The 26,135-nt window shown below is 35.9% G+C and overlaps 1 protein-coding gene across 2 annotated transcripts; it reads right to left on the reverse strand.

Annotated features, from left to right (window-relative positions):
- Positions 1–7,700: 7,700 nt before the first annotated feature.
- LOC145634791 (uncharacterized) lies at positions 7,701–25,476 on the reverse strand. Of its 2 annotated transcripts, none has more exons than XM_081686172.1 (4): positions 24,853–25,476; positions 23,056–23,277; positions 19,854–20,228; positions 7,701–8,481 (listed from the first exon to the last, which is right to left on the reverse strand). In XM_081686172.1, exons 1-4 carry the CDS (start codon positions 25,378–25,380, stop codon positions 8,008–8,010), a joined length of 1,599 nt encoding a protein of 532 aa, XP_081542298.1. In that variant the 5' UTR covers positions 25,381–25,476; the 3' UTR covers positions 7,701–8,007. The 2 variants fall into 2 exon arrangements, with proteins under 2 accessions (XP_081542298.1, XP_081542299.1); XM_081686173.1 differs by lacking the exon at positions 24,853–25,476 and adding an exon at positions 24,211–24,509.
- Positions 25,477–26,135: the final 659 nt, after the last annotated feature.

Consider the following 26,135-nt stretch of genomic DNA (forward strand, 5'->3'; position numbering starts at 1 on the left):
TGTATCAATGGCACTCCATGCAAATGGAATTTTTCGCACAAGTTAAATAGAAATTATAAGTGATTACAGCACATATATAATACTTGTAAATAGATGTAACATACTACATTAAATAATTAATGCCTTTTGCTATCCTTTAGGTGGGAGCAATTTAAGGTACACTTAGTGTACAAAAGGAATTTTGTACACAAGTTTTCTATTGGTTGATTGGGAATATTCCTTTTTTGTGGGCCACCTTCATTTTCATTTGAATTTCAAACTTGTTTTTTAAATTTCAACTTTTGAATTTCAAATTTATCTATCCTTTCACCTAACCAAATTAATGTAGTATATAATCCCAAAAAAAAAAAATCAGATTTTTTGACCTCATTTTTTTTCTCTCTCCTAATTTTTTTTTCTCTCTCCTAATGTTTACCCTCTAATGTTGAAAAAAAAAGACATAATATAATACTAATTTGAGTAATTTAATTATAATTTAAGCATAATTAGCCACATGCATGCATAACTGGATTCACCACTATATCTAATATCTTCCATGCAGATGGTGTTGCAATGGAATTAATGGAGAAAGCCTATTTCAGCAGGCTCCTTATGCAGCTCAGCAAACATCCGTGTCCATGATGTCTTGGCCTCATAAAATGCATACAGCAGAACAATATACAAATCTGATTTTCTGAAATTCAGCGTAAATCAGATTGATGGCGGTGCGATAAGGTGTTGGTTAAAATGCGAACGCCGTGGGTGAATGTGTTGCTGGTGAACAACCTATCGGCGTTGGTGAATTTTTTGTAATGTTCATGTAGATTCCGGCCCGTCGCGGTGTGGCTTACATTTATTAAAATGAATTGTAGTGATTATATATTTGAAGAATAAAGTAATTTGAATGAAAGTTTGGTGAAGGTGTGAAAAACAAAAACAGATTTAGGGCTGCAAAATTGGTTAAAGATTATGTTTTACAATTCACCCAAAATAAACGATCCAGAATTTTAATCGACCCCAAGAAAACGATTTATTGGGACGCTCATACAAACATTGTAATATATAGTTTTTTTCCCACATAATGAACGTGCTGATACCCCTTAGTCCAATGGTTAACTTTGAAAGCTACATGTGCATACATCAAACCACTGTTCGAACACTGTGACGGCATAAATTGTATTTTTTTTCCTGGTTTTAATTATTTTTAACTTTACATAATCATATCTAATTTTAAAATATCAGAATAACATAAAAGTTAGTGAATGAAACAATGTTATACGTATATCTTTTATTTAGTTTTTAATTATTTTATGTTAGTTAAGGAAACAAGGTTATACGTTTAGATATAAATTATTTATATTTAATAACTATTTTATTAGTATTTAAAAAAAACAATTTTATTTAAAACAAAAAGTATGTTAATAAGTTAAAATTTTCACTACTTTAATAAACATAAAAAGAGAACCTATTCAACTAATAATACATATTAATATGTAATCCAGTGAATGTGCTGATACCCCCCTAGTCCTATGGTGTTGATATTATCAAAATGTTGTATTATTCAAATGCATTCAGTGTTCGAACCTTGCGACCATGATAAAATCATCTTTTTTTTTGTCCCCTAAAAACATTTTTTATTTTAATGAATCATTCTTATTTTAATAAAATCTTGTTTGATAAACGTGTCACTATTAGATCTCTATACAACATGTTTAAAATGCTTGTACACATTATAGTATATGCATACCATTAGTTTTATTAATTGACAAGTGTTGTATGACCTTAAGTAGTTAAATTTGTTGTTTCTATTATGAATATGTTCTGGATATTACAAACAAGAAATTGATCCTGCAATATATGACCCGATACTATAAATAGGTATATGGTATTACAAGTAATTTATACTTCACTAATGGTAACTATTTTGAAATACGCACTCAACGCTTACTAACGGTTACCGTATTTAATGCACTAATTAATATTATATCAACTGGTGTGCCAAGGACCTTATACTATTATTTTTCAGACTCTAACAAAACAATTTTGAGCCTGTAAAAACTAATATGATCCTGTTAGCTACATTATGTTACATGATATATTTGTAGTTTGTAAAAGTGATAATTTCAAGATATACCCAACGGTAACTTTATTCATTGCCTTCATTTCAAAATCCAAAAAGTCGTAGTTTCCAACCTATAAATTAGTAGGGAGCAAATGCCAATAGTTTCGTATTGTGAGTGAAGATGACAGTCGTAGAGGGAAATAATAAAAAAAAATGAATCAAGTTCATCCTCTTCTTGGAACATGAACGTTGGTGAAAATAATGTTGTTGTATGCAATCATAGTCTACCAGCCAAAGTACAAGTTTGCAAAAAAACTGGAAATGCAGGGCGCAAGTTTTATTCATGTCCGAATTGGAAGGTAATATCCTGTGTGCCCTTAATATACCCTTAATTTCGGTTTTAGGAATGCTTTGGAGTATGATATTCCCCATTATTTTAAATTATTTGATAGGATGATAACTGTGGATTCTTTTGCTGGGAAAAAGAAGCAAACCAACATGAAACCCAAATCCTGAGGGATCTAGTCGGACAATTGAAGGAGCAGTGCATGGCGATGAACTGCGAGGCGATTAATCAAAAAGTTGAAAATAACCTTCTCCGGGACAAAATATCGGAAATGAAGGTTGACAATGAATTACTACGACTAAAGTTGTACAAGTGCGAAGAGACCAACATGAAACTATCTAGGATGGGGTTGACAACATATATTGTTTTAAGTATTTTGGTGATTATATTTACGTTATTGAGGATGTAAGTTATTTTCAATTTAAGTTGTAACATTTATAAATAAAATTATTTTATCAATGTCATTAGGATGCTATATTATAACTCTATTACTACTAATTTGATTCCAGAATTGTCATAATGATTACAAAAATAAGTAAACTACATCAGATGTTTTCTGGCGCCATACTTGAACTCCTTAACATTAATATGATTCCATAAATGTCATAATGATTACATAAATACGGATACTTGTTGATATGTTCTAAACGCACTTAAGATAAACAACTAAAGTAACACAAATAGATAGTTTGACACAATTGGTGCATCACACACCCAATTTCGAATTAATATCCTTCTTCTCTTGATTGCTTTTTGACGTCAGTAACTTCCACACCACGTACTTCCTGAAAAGAAGGTCATTCGTTCTCTTCCCATACAGCTGCAAATGGACAATCTTTTTAGCAATAGGCACAACATAATACCAACTTTTCGCGAAATGATCAAAGGTTATGTATTAATAATCACCTTCAGGCTCGACATGGCTGCCTCCAAAATATTTATCAGGAACAAAATGCATAGCATTCCAGTGTCCCCTATTGCTTTTGACTTTGGGATGTCAGAACATTTACAAATCTCATAACTTTGAACATCTGGATGTTGGATGGGTTCTTCTGTCGTACGTAGAATCTGTGCAGTGTACTTCATCTGAGACATAGAATAAAAAGATTTTAGGACATTTTTCTGTTTAAAAAACATTCAGTATGGGGTGTCTACACTATGTGCAGATACGGGTTACATACCAAAATCTTAACCCTTTTCAAATGCCTTTCAGTTTCCTCCTCCTCATCACCTTCTTTAATATTCTCATCGAAATCCACTATGAACACTTTCTTATGTGTAATATGGTAGACATAGATGAACCACCCATGATCAACGTAGACAGGCATGTACAGCTAGATGTCATCATGATCAACACATATGCAGTGTTAGTGGCCATTATCAGCAATCTTATACTTAATGTAAAATTCATACCCACAGCTGGAGTACGACTTTGTTGTTCTTCACCGTTTGAACCATTTTGAAAATCATGTCCATTTCTAATGTTGTTAACCACATCAGCAACCTCTTCATTGTCAATAATATTAAACTCATCATCTTCATTCTCAGAATCATGTCCATTTCTATGGTCATTAACCTCCACATCAGCCTCTTCATTGCCAGTGTTATTAATCTCAACATCATCATTCTGAGAATCATGTCCATTAATATTACTATTAGCCTCCACATCTACCTCTTCAGTACCAATGCTATTAATCTCAACATCTTCATTAAGATCGAATGGCAGTTCCCCAATATTATCAGTCACATCGTTTGATTCTACATCTCCGATAGAACTAACCACGTCGTTTATCACTACATTCAGATCAATGTTCAAACGAGAGGCCCCATTTTCACTTTCCATTACACTGCCACACTGTTAAACACACAACAGTATTATTTTATATGCTACAAAATATAAAAAGATACTGCAAAATAATATTTTGTTTTTATATTGACTATATGACCCAATGTATAACAAAAAGATCCTATAAATAAATAAATTATTATTAACAGCATACACACCTCGATTTTATTTAAAAATTGATTCCATTACAATTATACCCAGCAACACTCCTTCAATTATATTCAACCCTCACAAGCAACAATTATAAATACAAACAAAACCAAACACAACATAGATATCAATGTATTACTCGAAACGACTTACCCTTTCAATTAAATCTTTACATAAAACTAATTTTTACCCAAAAATCATTTACTCCGAAATCATACAATATAAACCCTAATTTATCATAAAAACCAAATTAGGAATTTTAAGCGAATTAATCCAACAACTAACAAGATTACCTGCAAATACTTGTAATTGATTGACGAAATTGATACGAAAACTTGAGTAATTTCTTCACAATTCGTTCCCTTAATCAAATTGGTTGTGTTCTTCGCCAACGAATTTTGGGGGAAAAGATGAATTGATGGGGCAACAGAAGGGAAATTTCTTTGCTTAATTGGGAAATTAATGGTGTATTACCCATTAATCGAGACATTATTTGTTGCCGCCCACACAAAAGTTTGCCGCCCACCTTCATCAGTTTGGCGCCCAGCATGAAATCTGTACCGCCCAACTTTCCCTCTTTTTTTTTCCCTTTCCCTCTTCTTTTTTTTGTTTCCATAAATACATTGCTGAGTTGGCGTTTTTTGATTGGTGGTGTACAAAAAGAATCTTGTACACTTAGTGTACCCCTAGCCTTTTACATCCTTTAGCCCATTAAAAAACTTCTTAATTTTAGCAAAACCAAAACTTTGCTAAGGAACGCACGGAACTTGATTATTATTATTGCTCACATAATATAATTATACAAACAATGTCAGAGTTCAAATAAAATTACAAGGCTATCCTAAAATAAGATCCAATAATGAAATACAGAGTACATTTTTTGCCTAATTATTTCATAATATATCAGATCTGATCCTAACAACTTTCAAATTAAAAGTTTATTGTTTTGCAAAGAAATTAATAATGGAAGTTCAATGTCATGTTATTAAAGAATCAAAATTAAATTGCAAATCAACGTAAAGAAGAAAACTTTTGGTGACTAACAAACAATTTATCAACTTATATTAGCGTACCTTAGTGCAAACCAAAAGATCAATATTTAAAAGTACCTTTTTTTTTTATTGACCTTTTTGAATCGGCAAGTCTTGATTTTAATGAGTTGGGTAGAGCTTTGGTGCTGATAACGTGTTATGAAATTAAAGAGAAAAAGGGAAAAATAGAGGAGAAAATAGATCTATATTCATCTTAGTGAATGATGTGGGAGTAGATATATATACATGTGATACAATTAGGGTTTCATTGTAGAATGATAATAAACCTAGTAAATCTAGAATATCCTAGAATTATCATAAGGGTAAAATGGGCATCAACTTAAATACATACTTGTATATTATATAACACATTTTACATAATTATATATTGATTTTATGAACAACACGAAATTGACAAGAGACCGTACACGAACACGACACGACTTTTTGTCAGCTCTAGTAGTGTTTATAGTCTGATACAAACATTAGGAATATGTTACGAGCATTATGATCTAGAGGTAGTATATCCTTGACTTCATACAACATAGAAATAACTTAGAACTAGTTTTTAGCCTAGACGATGCCTTGGATAATAATTTTAGATTGAAACAAAATTTTAATAATAAAATTAGGTGACATATAATCATAAATTAGTTAATTTTGTAAAAAAAGATTACTGTTTTTTTAGAAGTACATGTACTATTTATTTATTATTATTTTTTTTTTTCAAAAATTATTGAACATCAAAATTTACTACTATATCTAATACTACGTATTAAGTATCCTAAGTTGTTCAATTATTTTGATTTCTAAGCCTTTCCCTAAAATTGACATATTTTTTTGGGAAAAAAAATATTAACATAAAAAGTACAATACATATTTACATTACATATTTTAAATAGTTGTAGACTTGTAGCCTGTAGGGTTGTATGTCTGAGCATATGTAAAAGATGAGATTAGTTTTGACAAGATTCTCTTTAAAAATTTAGGACTCCAACTTTAATTCAAAATGAAAAAAAATAAAAAAATAAAAAAATAATGACTTGTTTGACATCATTTTGGTTTTTAGTTTCCTGTTTTTTTTTTTTTTTAACTAAAAACCAAAAACTGGAAACAAGAAAAAGGTGTTTCCACTTTTTTGTTGTCAGTTTTCAAAATTATTATGATTTTAATCATTTTAAATAATTTTTTATTCATTATGTGACATATATCATATATTTTTATACAATAAAAAACCAAAAAACTGAAAAACACAGCAATGCCAAACGAATCCTAAATTAGTGTGGGTAAAGGCTCAAACCTAGGACCAGTTGTTTCATTCAAAAACTTTTTACCACCAGATCAAAGGGAAAGGCAATTCCCTCATTGAATTAATTTACATAATTCGTATATACGAAGTATATACATTGTAAAAGTTTGAAAGTTATGAACATGATTAACTATTGGACTGGTGGCAAAAGTTGAATCATAATGAAGTAATGAATATGATTCATGGGTTCAAAAGGACATGTGAGTGACGTGACAGAATTACATGAATTCCAATTAGTGGGTAAACACTTGAGGAAAAAAGACAAATCATATAACTAATATATAAAGCTAAACTTTTAGCCAGGTTACGACGTTGCGACACTTGGCATTCTAACTTTTAGCCAAGTGTCGCTACACGTTGGATAGATTTAAACAAACTTATAATATAAAAAAAATAATAATAAAAAAAAGTTAATTTAGAACTCTATTTGGATAAAATTTTAAGTCTAGAATTTTTTTTTTTCGATAAAATACCAATATTTCAGAGATACAAATTGAATTATAATTTTATTCAAAAAAAATATTAGAGTATAATTCTAAAAAATTATCATATAAATTTATTTTTTACGTCATAATATTTTTTTGGAGTGAAATAATTAGTTTAAAGCGTAAGAAAATATTTATAATATATAATAATCTGTTAAAATAATATACTTAACAACCAATAGAATTTTATTACTACATAAACCTGTCAATTAGGGTCGGGTCATGAGTCATCTCGAATTGGGTCACTTTAAGTTACGAGTCAAGAATGTTCAACCCTTGTCCAAAGATTTGGGTTGGGGTCAACCTAGCGGGCTTTGAACATTTATCTTGTTTTAATTTATTATTTGCTTTATTTTAATGTATTAAATCGAACATTTCCACCAACATTATTATTAGTCATTACACGCCTTTGACATATAGATTAAAAACTTATCTTTAAATTCAATAAACAACTCGGGCATCGCACGGGCACAAAACTAGTAAAGTACAATATACTCCAACTCTTTCACCACAACAAAAGTATATGGAATACAAGTATAAGAGGGTGATTTTCAATGAAACAGGAATCTCAACAAACTCATTAAGCATCAAACACCCTACATGAACACATTTGTTTGATGTGATAATTTGTATCAAAACTTCTAAACCACCCATCTTCAAGGATTGACTACAGGCTTTCTCACCTTTGTTTGGTAACCGCCAATCTCATATTAAACAAGATTAGAACTTCTTGAATTAAATGTGGCAAGCTCCAATACCCTACAAATCAATATTTAAAATAGGGGGTGTAACATAACAACTAGCTAGCTTGAAAATTAAGAAAGAATTGCAGTTTTTGAACCAGAACTTCAGCAGATCCATAAATAGGCTTGCTATTGTTCAGCCAGTCTTTCTCTAAAACCCCCATTGTAGTACTGACGCGCATCTCTTCCAGGAATTCAGATACTATTGAATAAATAGAAATTTTTAACACATCTGCTAATGCATACGACTTTGAGTGTGAAGGGCTACCCCTTTTCTTGTTCATGGCAGTAGCAATTTCTCTTCTAGTAGTGCTGTTCGTAGCCCATTTAATGCCAGCAGGACCCAACATATGAGTTGGGGATTGCAAGTTAATTTTCTTTCCCATTGATGTTTCGACAGCAATCAGACAGGATAACAGCATTGATAACACCACTGCATGGCTCCCAGATAATTGAGCAACTCCAAACCTGTCTTCCTTGTGAGAGTGTACTTCTAAAGATGCAACAGTTTGGGCACACCAAGCATACATCTGTAGAAACAGGATCAGAGCCAAAGATTAGGATTATGAGGGTTTCCTTAAATATGCCACAAAAAGGAAGAAAAAGTAGATTCTGAAGAAATGCCGAAGACAAGAAGCCAACTCAGCCTGTTAACACAAGGAAACCACTCTAACCAAGAATACACCATATAAAATCTTACCAGCCTAAGGTTTCGAAACTAATTCTGCCAAAGATGTTACACCATATAATAGCTTCCTACAGTAGGAGATATAGCCACGAGGAGAAATAAAGCGATAAAATAGTGACCAAAAATAGAAGAAAAACAGAACATGAAAAACTTAAAAATTTCACCTTGCTAGGCCACTGAAAATTTAAACAGTAGCTTTTAAGGGCAACTGAAGTAATATCAGATACCTGACCAGACAAAATGAACTTGAAGCCATCCGAGTATCTAGCCCACAAAAAAGTGAATTAAATGAAAGTCAAGCTCATTGATCCCAAGTTGGAAGAATGTCACAAACTCCTTGACCTGCTTAGTTTTTAAAATCAATGATTCATCTGATCTTATTGATTAAGTTGACAAGAAAATCAATCCAAAATTTACCACAAATCATTAAGGCATTTTCCTATGTGTTTCAGTTCAAAAAATACTTTGTTTAACAGGTTACTCATTACAGAACAACTCTGATTTTTCATTGTTTTAGCTAACTGCCTAATTAATTTGATTAGCTTACACAGTGTTACCTGATTCACTAATTCACTCCTGCTAACTATGGCCCGAAACATATAAATTGATAACTTTTGGACTAACAAAATTAGATTTTGCACGTTGTTGAATGCATGTTTTGTATCCCAAAGCATATTGTAAATAAAAAACACTGAGCACATTGTGGCTAGAGTCGGTGGCAATCCTTCAGATCTTATATAATATTCCATATGATGATACATCCTTTTTTCCCCAATATACATTTAATTTCTGTTACCATTCCCATTTGCAACGAAGAAAATGTTCAGGGGCCATCAAAATGAAATTCTATGGGAAACCTTTGTCTTTTCACTTTGAATAAAAAGCCTAAATCAAAATACCAAATAGGCCTCTTTAACTTTGTTTCTCATTGCTCTTCTCTGATCCACATATAGAAAATTGATGAGCTCTGAAAATAATAATCCAGACAGATCTTTAGGATCTTCAGGTGAGAAGATTTTTGTTTCATAACTTACAGCAAGAGTGTGCTAGGAGCTGGAATCAAAACAGAGAAAATTCTAAGTGCAGTAGAGAGAAAATACATCATATCTTCAACTGATGATATGATGTATTGCTAATCAGTTTAATCAACAATACAACTCTCCTTCTTTCGAGAGGAAGGAATCTCTCCCAATACTTCTCACTACAATTTTCTGGATGATTCTCTCTTCCTACAAACTCTCCTCTATTTATAATCAGTTGCTAACAAACTCTTACAGCTAAGAAGGAATAACAAACTAATTCCAAAATAACTACATTACCACAAAACCCACTAACAACCTCATTACAGACTTCCACCTTATCACTCAAGTTGCTGGAAAATTCTTTTCGGCCTTCCTACGAGCATAAGTGATTATGGGCCGGGCTGATTCCTTGTAGAGTGATTACGATATTGTCCAATACTCACGTTCTACACCAAGTTATTTGAATTGGTTAAGAATGGACATCAATCTGCCTCTATATTCTTTAACACTTTTGGTTTTTTCATAGTCATACCCAAAATCACAAACTCCCTATTGACACAAAATGAGTTTCCCTCAACCTACTCCTTAATTTTCTCCCATGCTCCTCTATTGAGCGTGATCTTGACCCTACCCCTCTTCCATAAAATCCATCAGCAATCCAAATCGAAAAGCATAATGAGGAAATGTCAACAAAGCCCCGGAAACTCCCATGTCATCATTCGGTGAATGAGAAGAAAGCAACTGATTATAAAGGCTTGTAAAACACCCAACGAAGCATGGGAAAGCATTAGGAGGGACCTAGAACGAACCCTCAAATCAGATTGAATCTCATAAGGGAGTTTAAGACATTAGGTATGATGAAAACCAGAGTTGAAATATGGAGAATGATTATATCTATTGTCAATTAAATACATCAATTGCTAAGAGAATTTTCTAACCAAAAATTGGTGGATGACATAAAGTAACTATTATGAAAGCACAAGACACATACACTTCATCACTATATAGATACTATAAACCTATTAAATTAAAATTTTCACAATAAATAATTCTCTATGAATTACGGATCAAAGGAGAGTAATGAGGATGAATGATGGTGAAAATAAAGTTTGATTTGTAAGTAACTTTCCGGACATAATTTATAATTCAAAGCAGATAGTGTAGCATTTATAAGAAGATTAGTCATGAAGAGGAATGTTGCCACAAAGGAAAACCCTAATGCTTCAAATGTAAAAAATGGGGCATTTGGCGAATAATTGTAGATTAAAAAAATGATTACACAAACATGGTAAAAGTGACCATGAAAGAATATAAGTGTATAATTTGTGAGTGAGCAATAGGAGGAATGACAATCGGTCACACAGGAGCCACCAATACCTTTACATGCAAGCAACACGTTACAATGATATGGTGCCGGTAATTGCATGCATCAATAAGTATGAAATTCAAGAGATTTGCATCATGAGTGAAGAGTTCACATCTATTAACTTGAAAATGTTAGATAATGCTACCAAATTTGTGAGGTTATATATTATGCATAAAAAGTGAATAGTTTATTAGCAAAATAATAATATTAAAATTTAGTTCACATATGCAATCATGACTGTAGTAACGGTTGCATTGTCATGGAACAACTTGTAACGGAGAATCAAATGGATAGCATCTAACGTGGAGTAAGAATTTTTAAAAAAATCAAATTAATGGATTAAGCCTTATTTAAATTAATGTTCATGTTAGTTCCTTCAGCATAAAGAAATTAAATATATAATAATATGGGTGGATAACATATTTGGTGAACAAACAATTACTTAAGATGGTATGAAATGGATAAAAACTATTTTAACACCACAAGCCACCATAGCATAATGGACAATGTTAACCCTAATGTGTTTTGATTCTGACTAAGCAACCTTAAGGATTAAAGATCTTTACTATTGTTTAGGTATCACCGGGTTTTGGAAACGGAAGAAGCACTAGGTCTAGAATAGGAACAAACACAGAAGGAAGCAAGATAAATCAACAAGGACATATTCCTTTATAGGAGCTGCAAGCTAAAGATGCAAAAGAAAGGATGCTAAATAAGAATAACTTTCTAGGATAAATAGTAAAACACTTTATTGGTAGAGATTTGTGTCGAAAGATGAAATTTTTAAAAAACATGCCACAAAAAGATTTGCTTAAAAGTTGGATTTTAGTTATGTTTTTATTGAAAATGGATTTGGCGTTTATTTGGATAAATTAACAGCTAAAAAGTCTATTTAATTTATGATATTGAAAAATTAGTTTTGAAAATCCCACTCTTGTGACAAAGTGTTATTTATTGTGGAAGTTATAAATTACACATTTATCATTATTTAAGGTTTGATGAAAAAAAAAAAAAAAGAAAAAAAAATAAATAAAAAAATAATAATAATAATAATAATAATAATAATAATAATAAAAAATTAAAAAAAAAAAAAAAAAAAAAAGATGCTTGAGAAAATCCCCACTCTTGTGAGTTGTGACAAAGTGTTATTTATTGTGGAAGTTATAAATTACACATTTTCCATTATTTAAGGTTTGTTGAGAAAAATGAGGATGCTTGGGATCTTGAGAAGTCTACTGCCCGTCATGTGCTTGTTATGCTTGAGCCTAAAGATAAGAAACATAGGGGTTAGTGAGGAACATGGACTGTTAGTGGGTATCCTAAACTTCTACAAATAGGGTCAGGTTATTTCCAAACAAACCACCTGACAAAAGCATAAAAACAACCTTAGTGAATGATAGAAAGTGAATTCCACTTGAGTCTTAATAATTCTTGTGTTTTTCATACAACTATTCTTCTTGAGTTGTAATCATAGGGAAATGGAATGTATTGAGCTCAGCAATAGATTAAAAAGTTGTTGGGTACTCAAGTTCGTTCATTAAAAATTATAGATTTGGCTTATAATTGGTTGTTACACTATTATAGTGAAGAGTATTGATTTAAAATCCAGAGTGGGTTAGAGGATTTAATTCTTGGTCGGGACTTGAAAAGTTACCTCATAAAATCCCTATTGCACACTGAAGTTCCTTATAACTTTAAGTAAAGAAATCTATAAAGTTTAGTGTGATAGGAGCTTAGTTGGCTAATGCTGAACGAGCAAGTTAGGAAGTTGTTACAAGTTTGTTAGGTTGTTAGTGTGCAACGGACTAGCGTAATGTAACAATTATAAAGCTGAAAGGTTGATGTTTGATTACTAAGCTCAAAGCTTTCAAAAGATAAACATGGCTTTAGGCCATTACTCTCCAAGTGTTTGCATACAATTTTCTGAATGAATCCTTCTTACTAGGCTACTACTTCTTATACTACAATTACATTACTAGAATTGGCAACATAGCCTTAATTACTACAATTGCTACTCTTGTCCTCATACTATTTTAGTGCAATGCAAACAAAAACTAAAAGCTGCTTGTCTCCCCTGTTGCCCCCTCAACGGTCCTCTGTCTTTCTTTTGTGCTGTTGCTAAGGCTTGCTGTTGTTGAGGGAAGGTGGCTGTCTCTTCTGTCTCCTGCTGTACACCAAGTTCACGGGTGGAGGGTGTTGGTGTATTGCAATACCGCCCCCCAAAAGAGCCACCTTGTCCTCAAGGTGGAAGTCCGGAAATTGCTCTTTGATTGCCTCGGCCGCTTCCCAAGTAGCCTCGAACTCGGGCATTCCCATCCACTTGATGAGCACTTCGTTGCTGCCACTACGGTCTCCCTTGCATCTAACATCCAGAACTCGCTCTGGTTCAGCTACCATTTCTAGCTCCGGAGTTAATTGGAGCGGGATAGTGGGATGGTTAGGAACATCTCCTATGGCGCGTTTCAATTGAGAAATGTGGAAGACCGGGTGAATGCGACATTGCTCGGGTAGGAGTAGTTTGTACGCGACCTTACCCACACGCTGCACCACTTCATATGGGCCATAAAAACGCGCAGCTAGCTTCTCAAATTGTCTCTTTGCCAATGACTTTTGGCGGTAAGGCTGTATCTTGAGGTACACAAAATCCCCGACCTGAAATTCATCATCCCGACGCTTCCCATCCGCACTCTTCCTCATAATTTGCTGAGCACGCACTAAGTTCAATTTTAATTCATCCAACATCAAATCGCGCTCCTGCAGTAACTCGTCAACCGTTCCCACAGCGGACTGCCCTGTTCCCATACGAATTAGCTTGGGTGGTTCCCTCCCATACACGGCTAAGAAGGGGGTCACTTGAGTTGAGGCATGTGGTGTAGTATTATACGAGTACTCAGCCCACGGAAGCCATTTATCCCATGTTTTGGGCTGCCCACCTGCGAAACAACGGAGATACGTCTCCAACCTTTTGTTCACCACCTCCGACTGGCCATCGGTTTGGGGGTGGTATGAAGTGCTCCGCTTCAACTCCTTGCATTTGGAATAATTCCCTCCAAAATATACTCAGGAACACCCTATCCCTATCCGAAACGATGCTTGGTGGGACCCCATGAAGTCGGACTACCTCCTTAACAAACACCTCGGCTACGGTATAGGCTGTAAATGGATGTTTGAGCCCTATAAAATGTGCGTACTTCGACAACCTGTCTACCACCACAAATAGTGTCCACACCCTTCGAACGCGGCAATCCTTCGATGAAATCCATGCTTATGTCCTCCCATATCCTTTCCGGGATGGGTAACGGTTGCAATAACCCAGCCGGCGATTGTTGTGAGTGTTTGTTACGCTGACAAACCGAGCAGCCACGAATGTAATTTGCCAAGTCTTTTCTCATTCCGCTCCAAAACCAATCCGCGCCCATCTTTAAATAGGTTTTGGTTTCGCCGGTGTGGCCTCCCTCTGGAGAGTCGTGATAGACTCGAAGCAAGGCTGTCTTGTGCACCGAATCCCTCGGCAGCACAATCCTACCCTTATACACAGCTGGTGGTTCTCCACCGAATAACCTCGGGGACCCTGTCCTTGTTCCACCTCCGCCCTCAATCTCTGTAGCTCCGTACTCTTGGCAATCTCTTCCTTCAAGGATCCCCACTCCACCCCTTGCGTGGCTATTAGTGCGTTAAATTCCTCCCTTGCCTCGATTTCATCCTCACCCCGCCTTGAGAGGGCGTCAGCTACCCTATTAGCCACTCCGGGTTTGTATTGCAACTCGAATTCGAACCCTACCAACTTGCGCACCCATTTCTGAAATTCCATCCCAATTTCCCTTTGTTGAGTTATGTACTTGAGGCTCTATTGATCACTTCAGATCACGAATTTCCGACCCAAAAGGTAATGTTTCCACTTCTCCACCGCGAGACACACCGCCATAAGTTCTTTCTCATAAATTGACTTCCCTTGACCCCGTGGACCGAGCACCTTACTAAAGAAAGCCACCGGCTTCCCCTCTTGCATTAACACCGCACCAAGGCCGTACCCCGAGGCATCTGACTCTACTACGAATTCCTTTGAGAAATCGGGCATTATGAGCACTGGAGCAGAAATCATGGCTTGTTTTAATTTCTGAAAGGCCTCGTCGGCCGCCGGATTCCACTCAAAATTATCTTTTCTAAGTTGCTCTGTTAAAGGCCTCGCAATATGTGCATAGTGGTGAATAAACTTTCGGTAATACCCTGTTAGCCCTAAAAAACCTCTTAAATCCCTTAGAGATTTCGGATTGGGCCAATTCACCATGGAGCCCACTTTCTCATGATCTACAGCAACTCCCTCACTAGAGATGATGTAGCCCAAGTAGGCCACTTTGGGCTTACCAAATTCGCATTTCTTTAAGTTGGCAAACAAAGAGTGTTTCTTAAGAGTTGCTAACACCAATTTCACATGCATAACATGGTCCTCCTCACTAGCACTATATATGAGTATATCATCAAAGAAAACAAGTACAAACTTACGTAAATAGGGACGAAATACCTCGTTCATTAGGGATTGAAAAGTGGCCGGAGCATTTGTAAGACCGAAAGGCATGACGAGGAATTCATAGTGCCCTTCGTGAGTCCGGAATGCGGTCTTATGTGTGTCTTCGGCCCGAACAAGAATTTGATGGTAGCCGGCTTTGAGGTCCAATTTAGAGAAGAGTTGTGCCCCATGGAGTTCATCCAAAAGTTCATCAATCACGGGGATCGGATATTTATCCGGAACGGTCTCCTTATTCAAGGCCCGGTAGTCTACGTAAAACCTCCAAGATCCATCCTTCTTTTTAACGAGAAGTACCGGGCTTGAGAAAGGGCTAGTAGAGGGTCTTATGATGCCCGCTGGTAGCATTTCTTCGATGAGTTTTTCGATCTCATCTTTTTGGAATTGCGGGTGACGATAGGGTCTAACACTAATCGGGTTACTACCCTCCTTAAGAATTATGGAATGCTTGTGGCCCCTAGTCGGACGAAGCCCTTTTGGATTTTCAAAAACCGTGGCATACTCTTCGATCACCCCTCTCAAAAATTCTGAGGCCCAGTCTCTTTCGGCCCATCAACTATTGGGTTGCTCTGTTGCTTCTCAATTCGATTCAGCTCCACCAAAATACCACCTTCTTCCTTTCTCAAGGTCCTAATCATGGCCTTGAGTGTTACCCCGGCCTTTGTTAAGCTCGGATCCCCCCTAATCACCACCGTGCGCCCGTTCAAGGAGAAGCTCATCTCCTGTATCTTCCAGTTGGTGAGAATGGTCCCTAGTTTCTCGAGCCACTGTATGCCCATGATCACGTCCGAGTTGCCCAATTTAAGAGGCAAGAAATCCTCCTCTATTTCGATTCCATCACCCAACTCCAAGTGCACCCCTTTACATTGTCCTCTTCCCTTGATATTCTCTCCGTTCCCCAACAAAACCCCAAACGTTTGAGTTCCGACAATGGGTAGGCCGAGCTTCTCCACCGTCGGCGTGGAGATGAAGTTGTGGGTGGCTCCCGGGTCAATCATGACCACCACCGGTTGCTTCTTGATAAACACAGTTAATTTCATTGTTTTGGGATTGGAAAGCCCAACAATCGAATTCATCGAAGCGGTGGTCAGAATTTCCTCCTCTTCTTGCTCCTCGGGTTTTTCAAGGCTTGCAACTCTCCCTCCTCCTCGCAATCATCCTCATCCACAAGCAATACGCTCAACCCCTTCACCGCACTGATGAGTGTTGTGGTGAGTGGATTGGGTTGTGTGTTTGGTTGGACTGGTTACTTTGTGGGTTGGGTCGAACTGGGTTGTAAGAAGCTGTGTTTGTGGTTGTCTTTTAGGCCGGCCCAGTACACAAAAGAGTGGCTGCTGGGCTACAATTAAAGAAAGAATAGGGTCCGGGCTTAGAGAACGCCCCACCCATTTTCCTAAGACTGCTGACTCGATTCCTTTCCTCAACCCGGATCGCAAGATCCATTGCATCTTCTAGGGTCAATGGGTTCAACATTCGGATCTCGACTCGGATCTCCTCCTTTAAGTCGTTAATGAACTGGCCTTTCATTATACTTTCCGGCACATCCATCAACGGAGAGGCCTTTTCTATAAACAACCTCCTATACTCCACCACCGTAGTCAGGTGTTCGTGGAGAGACCCCGAATTTACTGGCCGGAACTGATTCAAGATGTGCCCTTTCAAATCTTCCCAACCGACCACGGGCCGCCGTCTGCTCTCCCATTGGTACCAAAGGAGCGCATCTCCATCCATAGCTACCACTGCGGCTTGTAGCTTCTCTGTTTCCGACAGCCGATAGAACTGAAAAAATTGTTCTCCCCGGAGAATCCAACCATCGGGGTCAGAGCCGTTGAATGTCGGCATTTCAAGCTTTCTAAAACGCCAATTCCCGTTCACTCCGCGACCGTCGTGGTTAATATTTCGAATTCCTCCGCCGTTTTCAAGCTCCCAGTTGCCGAACTTCAGGCCACCGTTGTCTAGTGGCGTTTCATTGAAGTTCCCCCCACCGAGCGACTGATTCCCGTCCTGGTTTTGCAACGTTGTCATCAAGGTTCGCATCTCCTCGAAGAATGTGTCCTGGTCCCTCTTCAGCGTTCTCTGTATCGAGTTTTCTCCATCTCCGACCTTCTCAAGGATTTCTTCCACGTGCTCTTCCAGCGCCGCCACCCTCTCCGATGTCACCGTCAGTGGTGTCGGAGGCATGCCTGCTCTGATACCAAATGCAACGGACTAGCGTAATGTAACAATTATAAAGCCGAAAGGTTGATGTTTGATTACTAAGCTCAAAGCTTTCAAAAGATAAACATGGCTTTAGGCCATTACTCTCCAAGTGTTTGCATACAATTTTCTGAATGAATCCTTCTTACTAGGCTACTACTTCTTATACTACAATTACATTACTAGAATTGGCAACATAGCCTTAATTACTACAATTGCTACTCTTGTCCTCATACTATTTTAGTGCAATGCAAACAAAAACTAAAAGCTGCTTGTCTCCCCTGTTGCCCCCTCAACGGTCCTCTGTCTTTCTTTTGTGCTGTTGCTAAGGCTTGCTGTTGTTGAGGGAAGGTGGCTGTCTCTTCTGTCTCCTGCTGTACACCAAGTTCACAGGTGGAGGGTGTTGGTGTATTGCATAGTGTAATTATAAATTATAAATAATCTGTTATCTTGTAAGAGAACTCATTCATTGATTTTCAGCAATAAAAATCATCTTTCTCTCTCTTTCTTTTATCTTTTTTCCTCTCATCTGTTAAGCCAGGTATTGTTCTTCACTGATCAATAGATTTCTGCCATTGAATTGCTGGGTTTCTTAGCAAATTGCAGTAAGAATCCAGTATACTCCTTGTATACTGTTACATTTAGCTACAGTGCCAACCTTAAAATTGACCACTGTCTTTTGGTATTCATATTTTATCACACTCTGACAAGGCATTATGTAACCGGGTTTTTTGAAACACCAAATCAATAATACAGTAGAAAAATGGAGTGTGACAGCCAAGTTTTCATTCCAATGTTATTAGTGTTGTTTCTAAACTAGATTATATAGAAATAAAAACTGCTTAATTTTGAAATGCAGTACACAACAACAAATCAACTACTTGAGTCAAATAACAAATAAAGCTAAAACTCGAGGAAGCATAACCTGATAACATAGTTGACTCACTAACTATAACACAAAAATCGATGGGATCTTAAGAACCACTAATTCCAAACAATCTTTGCCACTTTCATTGCTTTTTGAATAACTAACTAAAAAACATATGCTCCTAAGTCCTAAATACAAGGAACTGTTTTGAATTAATTGTCCAACATATTCCTTATGTTTTAAGAGTATATGTGTATCAAACATACGAAAGTGGTAGAGAATTATTAGTTGAAGTTAGTAGGCTTTAGGAACCTTTTGTTTGTTATGTCATAGTAAGAGGAAAGTATATGCTATTTACTGATTCAGTTCATAGGATTAATGCTTCCCTAATCTTTAGCTTTATTTGTTTTCTGACTTAACATTAATTGTTTGTTGATGTGTATTTTTATCGGGAATAACTCAATTGCTTTTTTTCATTCAATTTTCTTTGTCAAATTTGAGTGTGAAAGTGTCTTAGAGGAGAAAAATAAATGAAACAAGAACATATTTTGTCTTCCCCTTGGTTTTCTTTTTGCCAAACAGGACACTCTATTGCTATCCATACCCTCTTCTTAATTGGGTAATCAGACTTTATCAAGTGGATAAAAATGCCGACAAAAAAAAGAAAAAAGGATAGGCAAGGGATAATCATATAGGAAAAGCTGATTAAGAAGCATCTCCATTGCATTATGTCCTTTTCTAAAACTATGACTTGCATATCCTTTGGGGTAGCTCTTCTAGAATTTAGAGCCAAGTAACAACCTCCTCTTACAAAAAAAAAAAATACACTATTTGGGGAGAGTTATAGAGATCACAGATTAATTTTGAAAGAAAGGAAAATATTTATGTTACAAAAGACCTCCAAGGCCTTACATCAAAACATTCTACAATAGAGAGGTGATCAAAGGAATGTAAGTTCATATAATAACAAGTCTAACAACCTTGCCTCATGTGGAGTTCAACTTTGGAGAACATAACACTTTAAACTTCATATATTTCACATCCATTTGCAACCATAGGTTTTAGTTTCAAAAAGCAGTATGGAATTCGAAAAATTAATTCAAAGAACCATCACAAAGTCCAAGTTATCTAGGACAAATACAAATATTAAGGTTCACTAAATTAATAAGGCATATAAAAGTTTGATATAAAACAAAATATAGATATAAAATAAAATAAAAGGAATAAAACTGATTACCTGGAAATCACTAAATGATTCGAGAATTTCAGAGCTACGAAAATTTTCATTCGGTGAGCTTAGTTGATGAGAGAGCTTGTTTATTTTAGAGCTTGTTAAGCCTTCAGCTAAGTTGGAAGTAAACTGCTCTAAAGGCCTTAAGCACGCTGCAACCACTCTCTTGTATGTCTCACCAGTTTCCTCAAAGAAGGCAGCTCGACGCCAGGGTTCAATATTACTTCCACACACCATGTATAAATCAAGGTATGCAAGATACTGCAGCAGAGATCTAGGTTGACTGTCCTCCAAAGCAGCAAGAAGAGATTCACTGGGATTTGTTTCCACTGCAGCAGATCCTTTTGATGGAGCAAACACAAATCTCTTGGTATGCAGAACCTATGTAAAAATAAGATTAAACAATGGTGAGAATTTGGAGTCTAGCCTTCTAGAACATACAATTTTCACAGTCAACCTAAAAGGAACATAAAAGTCACAAAATTCAACCTACATACATAAGGATATGCAAGTATAACTCAAATACATTATAAGTATCAGCTCTAAGCTACATGGATTGTAAAGGGTTGTTTATCAGCTCTATGAAAATCCATGGACATCAAATTCATATTTATGCCTGAATTAGATGCAAGCTACAACGGAACAGTAGTAAGATTCTTACAATCTTGTAACATTCACCATGTAGATTACATCCTACTAAAACAAACAGGTCCCTCAACCACATTGACATTCCCAGCAAGAAAAGAAGCCCTTAATACATATCTCCCCACTACCCCATTCCAGAAGAATTTAAAAAATAGGGGGGGGGGGGGGGGGGGGGGAGGGGGGAATATATGAGGGAAAACAGATGAGACAAGGTTGTTAGGATCATGACTCCCTAATAGAAATCTCCAAGATTTCCTTGCTACCCACTTATCACACATTTGCTAATATATTACTTCTTGCCTCATGGGCTCAATTCCACGCAACTTGCTATATCCCAACAAAAGCAAATAACTCACGCTACGAAGACTAAACACTTTACTTCCAAGTGTTAAGCATGCTAAGCAATCCACGGGATCAGCCATTACACATTCATGGGCCCTGAAACCAAAATCTAGGATTGTGACTCCCTAATTATGTTAATAGCAAGCAATAAAAATGAAGAAATAATCGCAAGAAACAACAATATAGTCACACACAAAGATTGTACGTGGAAAACCAAGAACCAGAAGAAAAACCACAAAATTGCTACCCATGAATCACACATTACCTATAATATTGTGATTTGTGTCATGGGCTCAATTCAATGCCACTTGTCAAATCCCAAAGAAAGCAAATAACTCCATGCAAATTGAATATAGCACACACAACCTCACGCCATAGGCCCAACCTTGTAGCTCATCCAAGATTCACACAATAGGTTCCACAGACTCCCTAATTGTGTTAATAGCAAGCAATAAAAATGAAGAAATAATCGCAAGAAACAACAATATAGTCACACACAAAGATTGTACGTGGAAAACCAAGAACCAGAAGAAAAACCACAAAATTGCTACCCATGAATCACACATTACCTATAATATTGTGATTTGTGTCATGGGCTCAATTCAATGCCACTTGTCAAATCCCAAAGAAAGCAAATAACTCCATGCAAATTGAATATAGCACACACAACCTCACGCCATAGGCCCAACCTTGTAGCTCATCCAAGATTCACACAATAGGTTCCACAATCCTAACACTTAGATATAAGACTACCAAGTCTTGCCACTCGGACACTTGAGATGACGAACAATTCAATGATTAGTACCTCTATTTATTTAGTACACAAGTCAAATAAGTAAATGCTGTGAACTTATGACTTCTTATAGAGAGCTATCAATTTACTAAACCCTCCCCCCCCCCCCCCCCCCAACACACACACACACACACACACACACACATCACTGAGACACTTCTATCTTTTACTTGTTTCATAATAATTTCACACTTCATTATGATATAGTAATTTGGATATCCCCACCATTAGTAAAAAGTTTTTAACTCACCAACCCACCTACTTTTCCACCATCACATGTTTACTTTTCTCACATTATAAAGTGCACCCATTAACTTCAATATACATTAAACAACTAATTTAATGGTTCATACTCAATATTTTCTTAAACTATACCAATTGGTTGTTAGTAGTGATTGGGACTACACTTGGTAGAGAGGACACGTGTTCGATTCCCCGCAATAACAATTGTGAGGGGACTGGAACCTAACCACCCAGAACTGATCCCGAATTCGGATTTAGCCCAATGGGTGAATTGGGTGGAACACCCAAAAAAAAAAAAATAACTGTGTGCCCAAACACATAGGTCAATTTTACCAAAACACAGAGGAAGTAGGATAAAACACTCTAGAACTTCACATGGTATGTGAAAGAATGTAAAATAACACACACAAAAACAAAACAAAAACAAACAAACAAAAAAAAAAAAAAAAAAAAAAAGGGAGGGCATGGGATGAAACCAAGACCATCCTCACCACTTATTGACATGTTTAATCTGAGATGATGTTGGATACATGCTTTAAACTAAGAAAGACAAAGTTAGGCATAAGATGCATATTAACAAAAGCAACTACCAAACCACATTAGGGAAAATGTTGCAATTATTGCAAATGTCTTTTAGCCTGATTTTTCCATTATTTTTTGGCTTTCTTTTCAACAAATATATTTGGCAGACAATTTTTCCATTGACTAAAAATGAAACTGATTGAATTTATGTGTTGCCTTTTTGGCCATTGACCTATTCAGATTAAATTGCCGCTTTGCCAAGAGCTAACCATATATTGTATTAATGTCTTAGAGCTAATCACCACACAACTTTTAAACAACTAATGCTACAAGTTGTCTAGAACAGTCAACAAAATAACAAACATTACTGGTAGATCAACTGGTTGACCAACTGAGTAACAAGGTCTTAATATTAGTGATGAGATCACAAACAAGTCAAATTTAAGCAGAAAATTTCATATTTTATTAAATGAGTCAAGAAAAGTCAAATAGATTCTAAGATGTTTCCATGGTTGTATGAAGATAAACACACAGGGAAAAAATGGAACACAGCAGAACAGTATGTCAGATTAAATCATTAAGTATATTCAATAGTTAAGTTAACACATTCATCATATACATAGCAATAATATTGAATAAACATGATTCAAATCGCAAACAAACCTTATGCAAATAAAGTATCAGTTCCCAGGAGAGAAAAACTGCAAAGTTTCCTACGTAAAAGATAAATTGCTCTGAGAAATATTGTCCTGCAACCGAACTTCTGTGCTGATCAGGCAAGAGGAGAACAAACAATGCTGAAAACATGTAGGCTGCAACTGAAAGCTTCAGAGCTTGTCTAACAGCTGAAAGAAGCCCCATCTTATAGCTAAAGAAAGGTGAGCGCTGTCAAAAAAAAAAAAACAAAATTAAGATTACTTCAAATAAACCATAAATTTGATAGTAACTTCTGAAAACACATTCTTATAATTAAAATGACACTGTCACAAAATAAGAGTTTAATTCATAATATACAGTATAGAATTAAGGCCTTGTTTAGTTCTCCTTATTTTTACTTATTTTAGAAAAATTAAGTTCAGATCAGAAAAAAAATAAGTTCAGATGAGATTAGAAAAAAATAAGTTGAGATGAGATCATCGTTTTATGTGCAATTTTTTATCGCTAAATATCTTTAATTTCGTGATTTTAAAAATTATGAAAATTACATATTATTAATAAAATACATATTATTACGAATCTAACAAGATACCACTTGATATAGTTTTACATTACAGATTATCATACACTTAAGGTCAAAGATTATTTAAATCAGACAATACGATCATATCAGACCAGATAATCACGTGAACTAAACAGCGCCTAAGTCCTTGGAAACCCATTCAGTTAATGACACTGACATAAATTAGCCGTAAAGAGGTCTCACTAGATAATGCTTAGCAAACTCTATATCCATATTGATTGATTTACACTCCATAACAGCTCTTCCAATAGGTTCTCTACCCAACCAAATTTCATACAAATCAGCTGTACAGTGGTTGCTCACATTTAACATCCACAATTACTTAGAAATACATGCGAAGTGAAATTTTTTTTATCAAATGTTTAAATCAAGCTAAACCCCCCTTCCCCTTGATTTCATAAAACCAGATAATGGTTAAGTACTTCGACTTCCGGCTCTCTCGCTCACCCTCTACTCTACTCATGCCGGAAAAAGATAGCCGCAGACAGATAAATGAGTAAATTCAACGAATACTAACTCGTCATTATTTCCTATTCAACTCCATGTCTATATCAAGCTCTAAGAGTGCCAAAACTTACCATATAACTCGACAACCTCATCCAAGTTCTTCTTGGGCATACCTCTTCTTCCCTAATAGTACAAAGATTTTCTTACCCAAAACCAGAATCCCATATAACATCTAAAAACCTCCTCAATTCCTCATTATGCAGTCAAACCATCTAAGTCCTGCTTAAGCTGGAAAACAATTCTTAGGCAGATTATCTCATCCAATTCTTCTTGGAGATACATCTTCTTCTCACATATCAAGTATCCCATATGACATTTAATGCCACGACATTGTGTTCGATCCCCCGCAACAACAATTGGGAGGGAACTGGAACCTAACCACCCAGAATTGATCCCCGAATCCGGATTAGCCCGAAAGGTGAACCGGGTAAAACACAAAAAAAAAAAAAAAAAAAAAAAAAAAAAAAAAAAAAAAAAAAAAAAATTACATGATCAATCCATCAAAATTTCAGCTTCTCAAATTTTAACATCAATACGAACCTACGAGTCATTCTCCCACTATTAACTCTTTCTAAGATCACCCCTCAATCCATCCCATCTAAGTATAATTACACATCTAACTAAATATCTTGATCTCATCAGAAACTACTAGCATAAAAAATAGATAAATAAACAAATAATTAATAAAAAATTCAAAGCGAAACATAAGTCACCTGAACAATAGGGAAATCCAACACCCAACGCTGACAAAATACACAATAAAACCCATAAAATAAACCAACACAAAGACTCCGAAGCCCCAAAGTACTAATCAACCCACCAAATGAACAAGAAAAGCTACTCCCAACAATCGAAACCACCGCGCAAAAACCAGAAAGGGCCGAAACGCAGACAAGAACAACAGCAGTCAGTGAAGCCCGAGCTCGTCGGACAAAATCCTTGTTTAAGGAAGACAAACCACCGAAAACAAATCGGACAACACCAAGAGCAAGCTCTGGAAGAGAAGCATGGAGGCGGAACTGCGGGGAAGAGTTAAGTTGGACGGAAATGGAGAAGAGTAGCATTGAAAGGAGGAAGCAGAGAAGAGAGAGACAACCGAAGAAGGAGGGGAAGAAGGGTTTTGGGGTGAAAGGAGAGAGAAGAAAAGCTTTGGTGAGTATGAAAATGGCGGATGATTGAATGGACTGCCATATTAAGAATGAAAGGAAGCGATTTTTTTCGATGTCTGATGGTGGCGCCATGGTCAGTGGTGGTGGTGGTGGTGGTGTTAGTTGTTGTTTTTGAATTCTGTTTTAAAGACTAAAGTTCACCTTGATAGGGTTTTACACGCAGAGGGTTTTACACGCTTATAGAAGAATTTTGCCAAGACTAAGGCGTCGTTTCTCCAATTAGTATTAGGTACTACTGGAGTACTATTCTTCTCCAACATATTAAATAAAATAACACTCCCTCATAATTGCCCCTTTTGTAATTCACATGCTGAAACACAGGATCATCTGTTTCTAAATTGTCCATTTATTAGACAGTATTGGGATGCAGATATCGTTAGTCATTGGATGGAAACTCAAGTTAATACCCCGAATCTCCTTACTCTTTTTCGGGACATTCGTCATAATATTAACCTTCCTGTAAAAAAGATTATTGTTTCTTTATGGAGTATATGGAAAGGTCGTAATGCTCTTATTTTTAGTCATATCCCCTCTACTATTTTGAGTATTTATTCTAGAGCTTTCAAAATATTTACAGAATGGAATATTCGTTCTCATCTTGATTCTTTTAATGACATTGTTCCCAAGACCCATTCTCCTCTTTACCATAAAACCATCCAAGTAGCTTGGTCCCCTCCTGCCCCTGGTGTTTTCAAAATTAATTTTGATGGTTCTGTTTGTAATAAATCAATATAAACCTAAAATAAGCAAAAATTTCAATTTCATTTCTCTCTCCACTTTCTCTCTCCCCACCTTTTCTCTCTCTAATTTCCCACCCACCATTTTAG

Source organism: Chenopodium album, chromosome 6, assembly GCF_948465745.1.
Source record: "Chenopodium album chromosome 6, dcCheAlbu1.1, whole genome shotgun sequence".
Lineage (NCBI taxonomy): Eukaryota > Viridiplantae > Streptophyta > Magnoliopsida > Caryophyllales > Amaranthaceae > Chenopodium > Chenopodium album.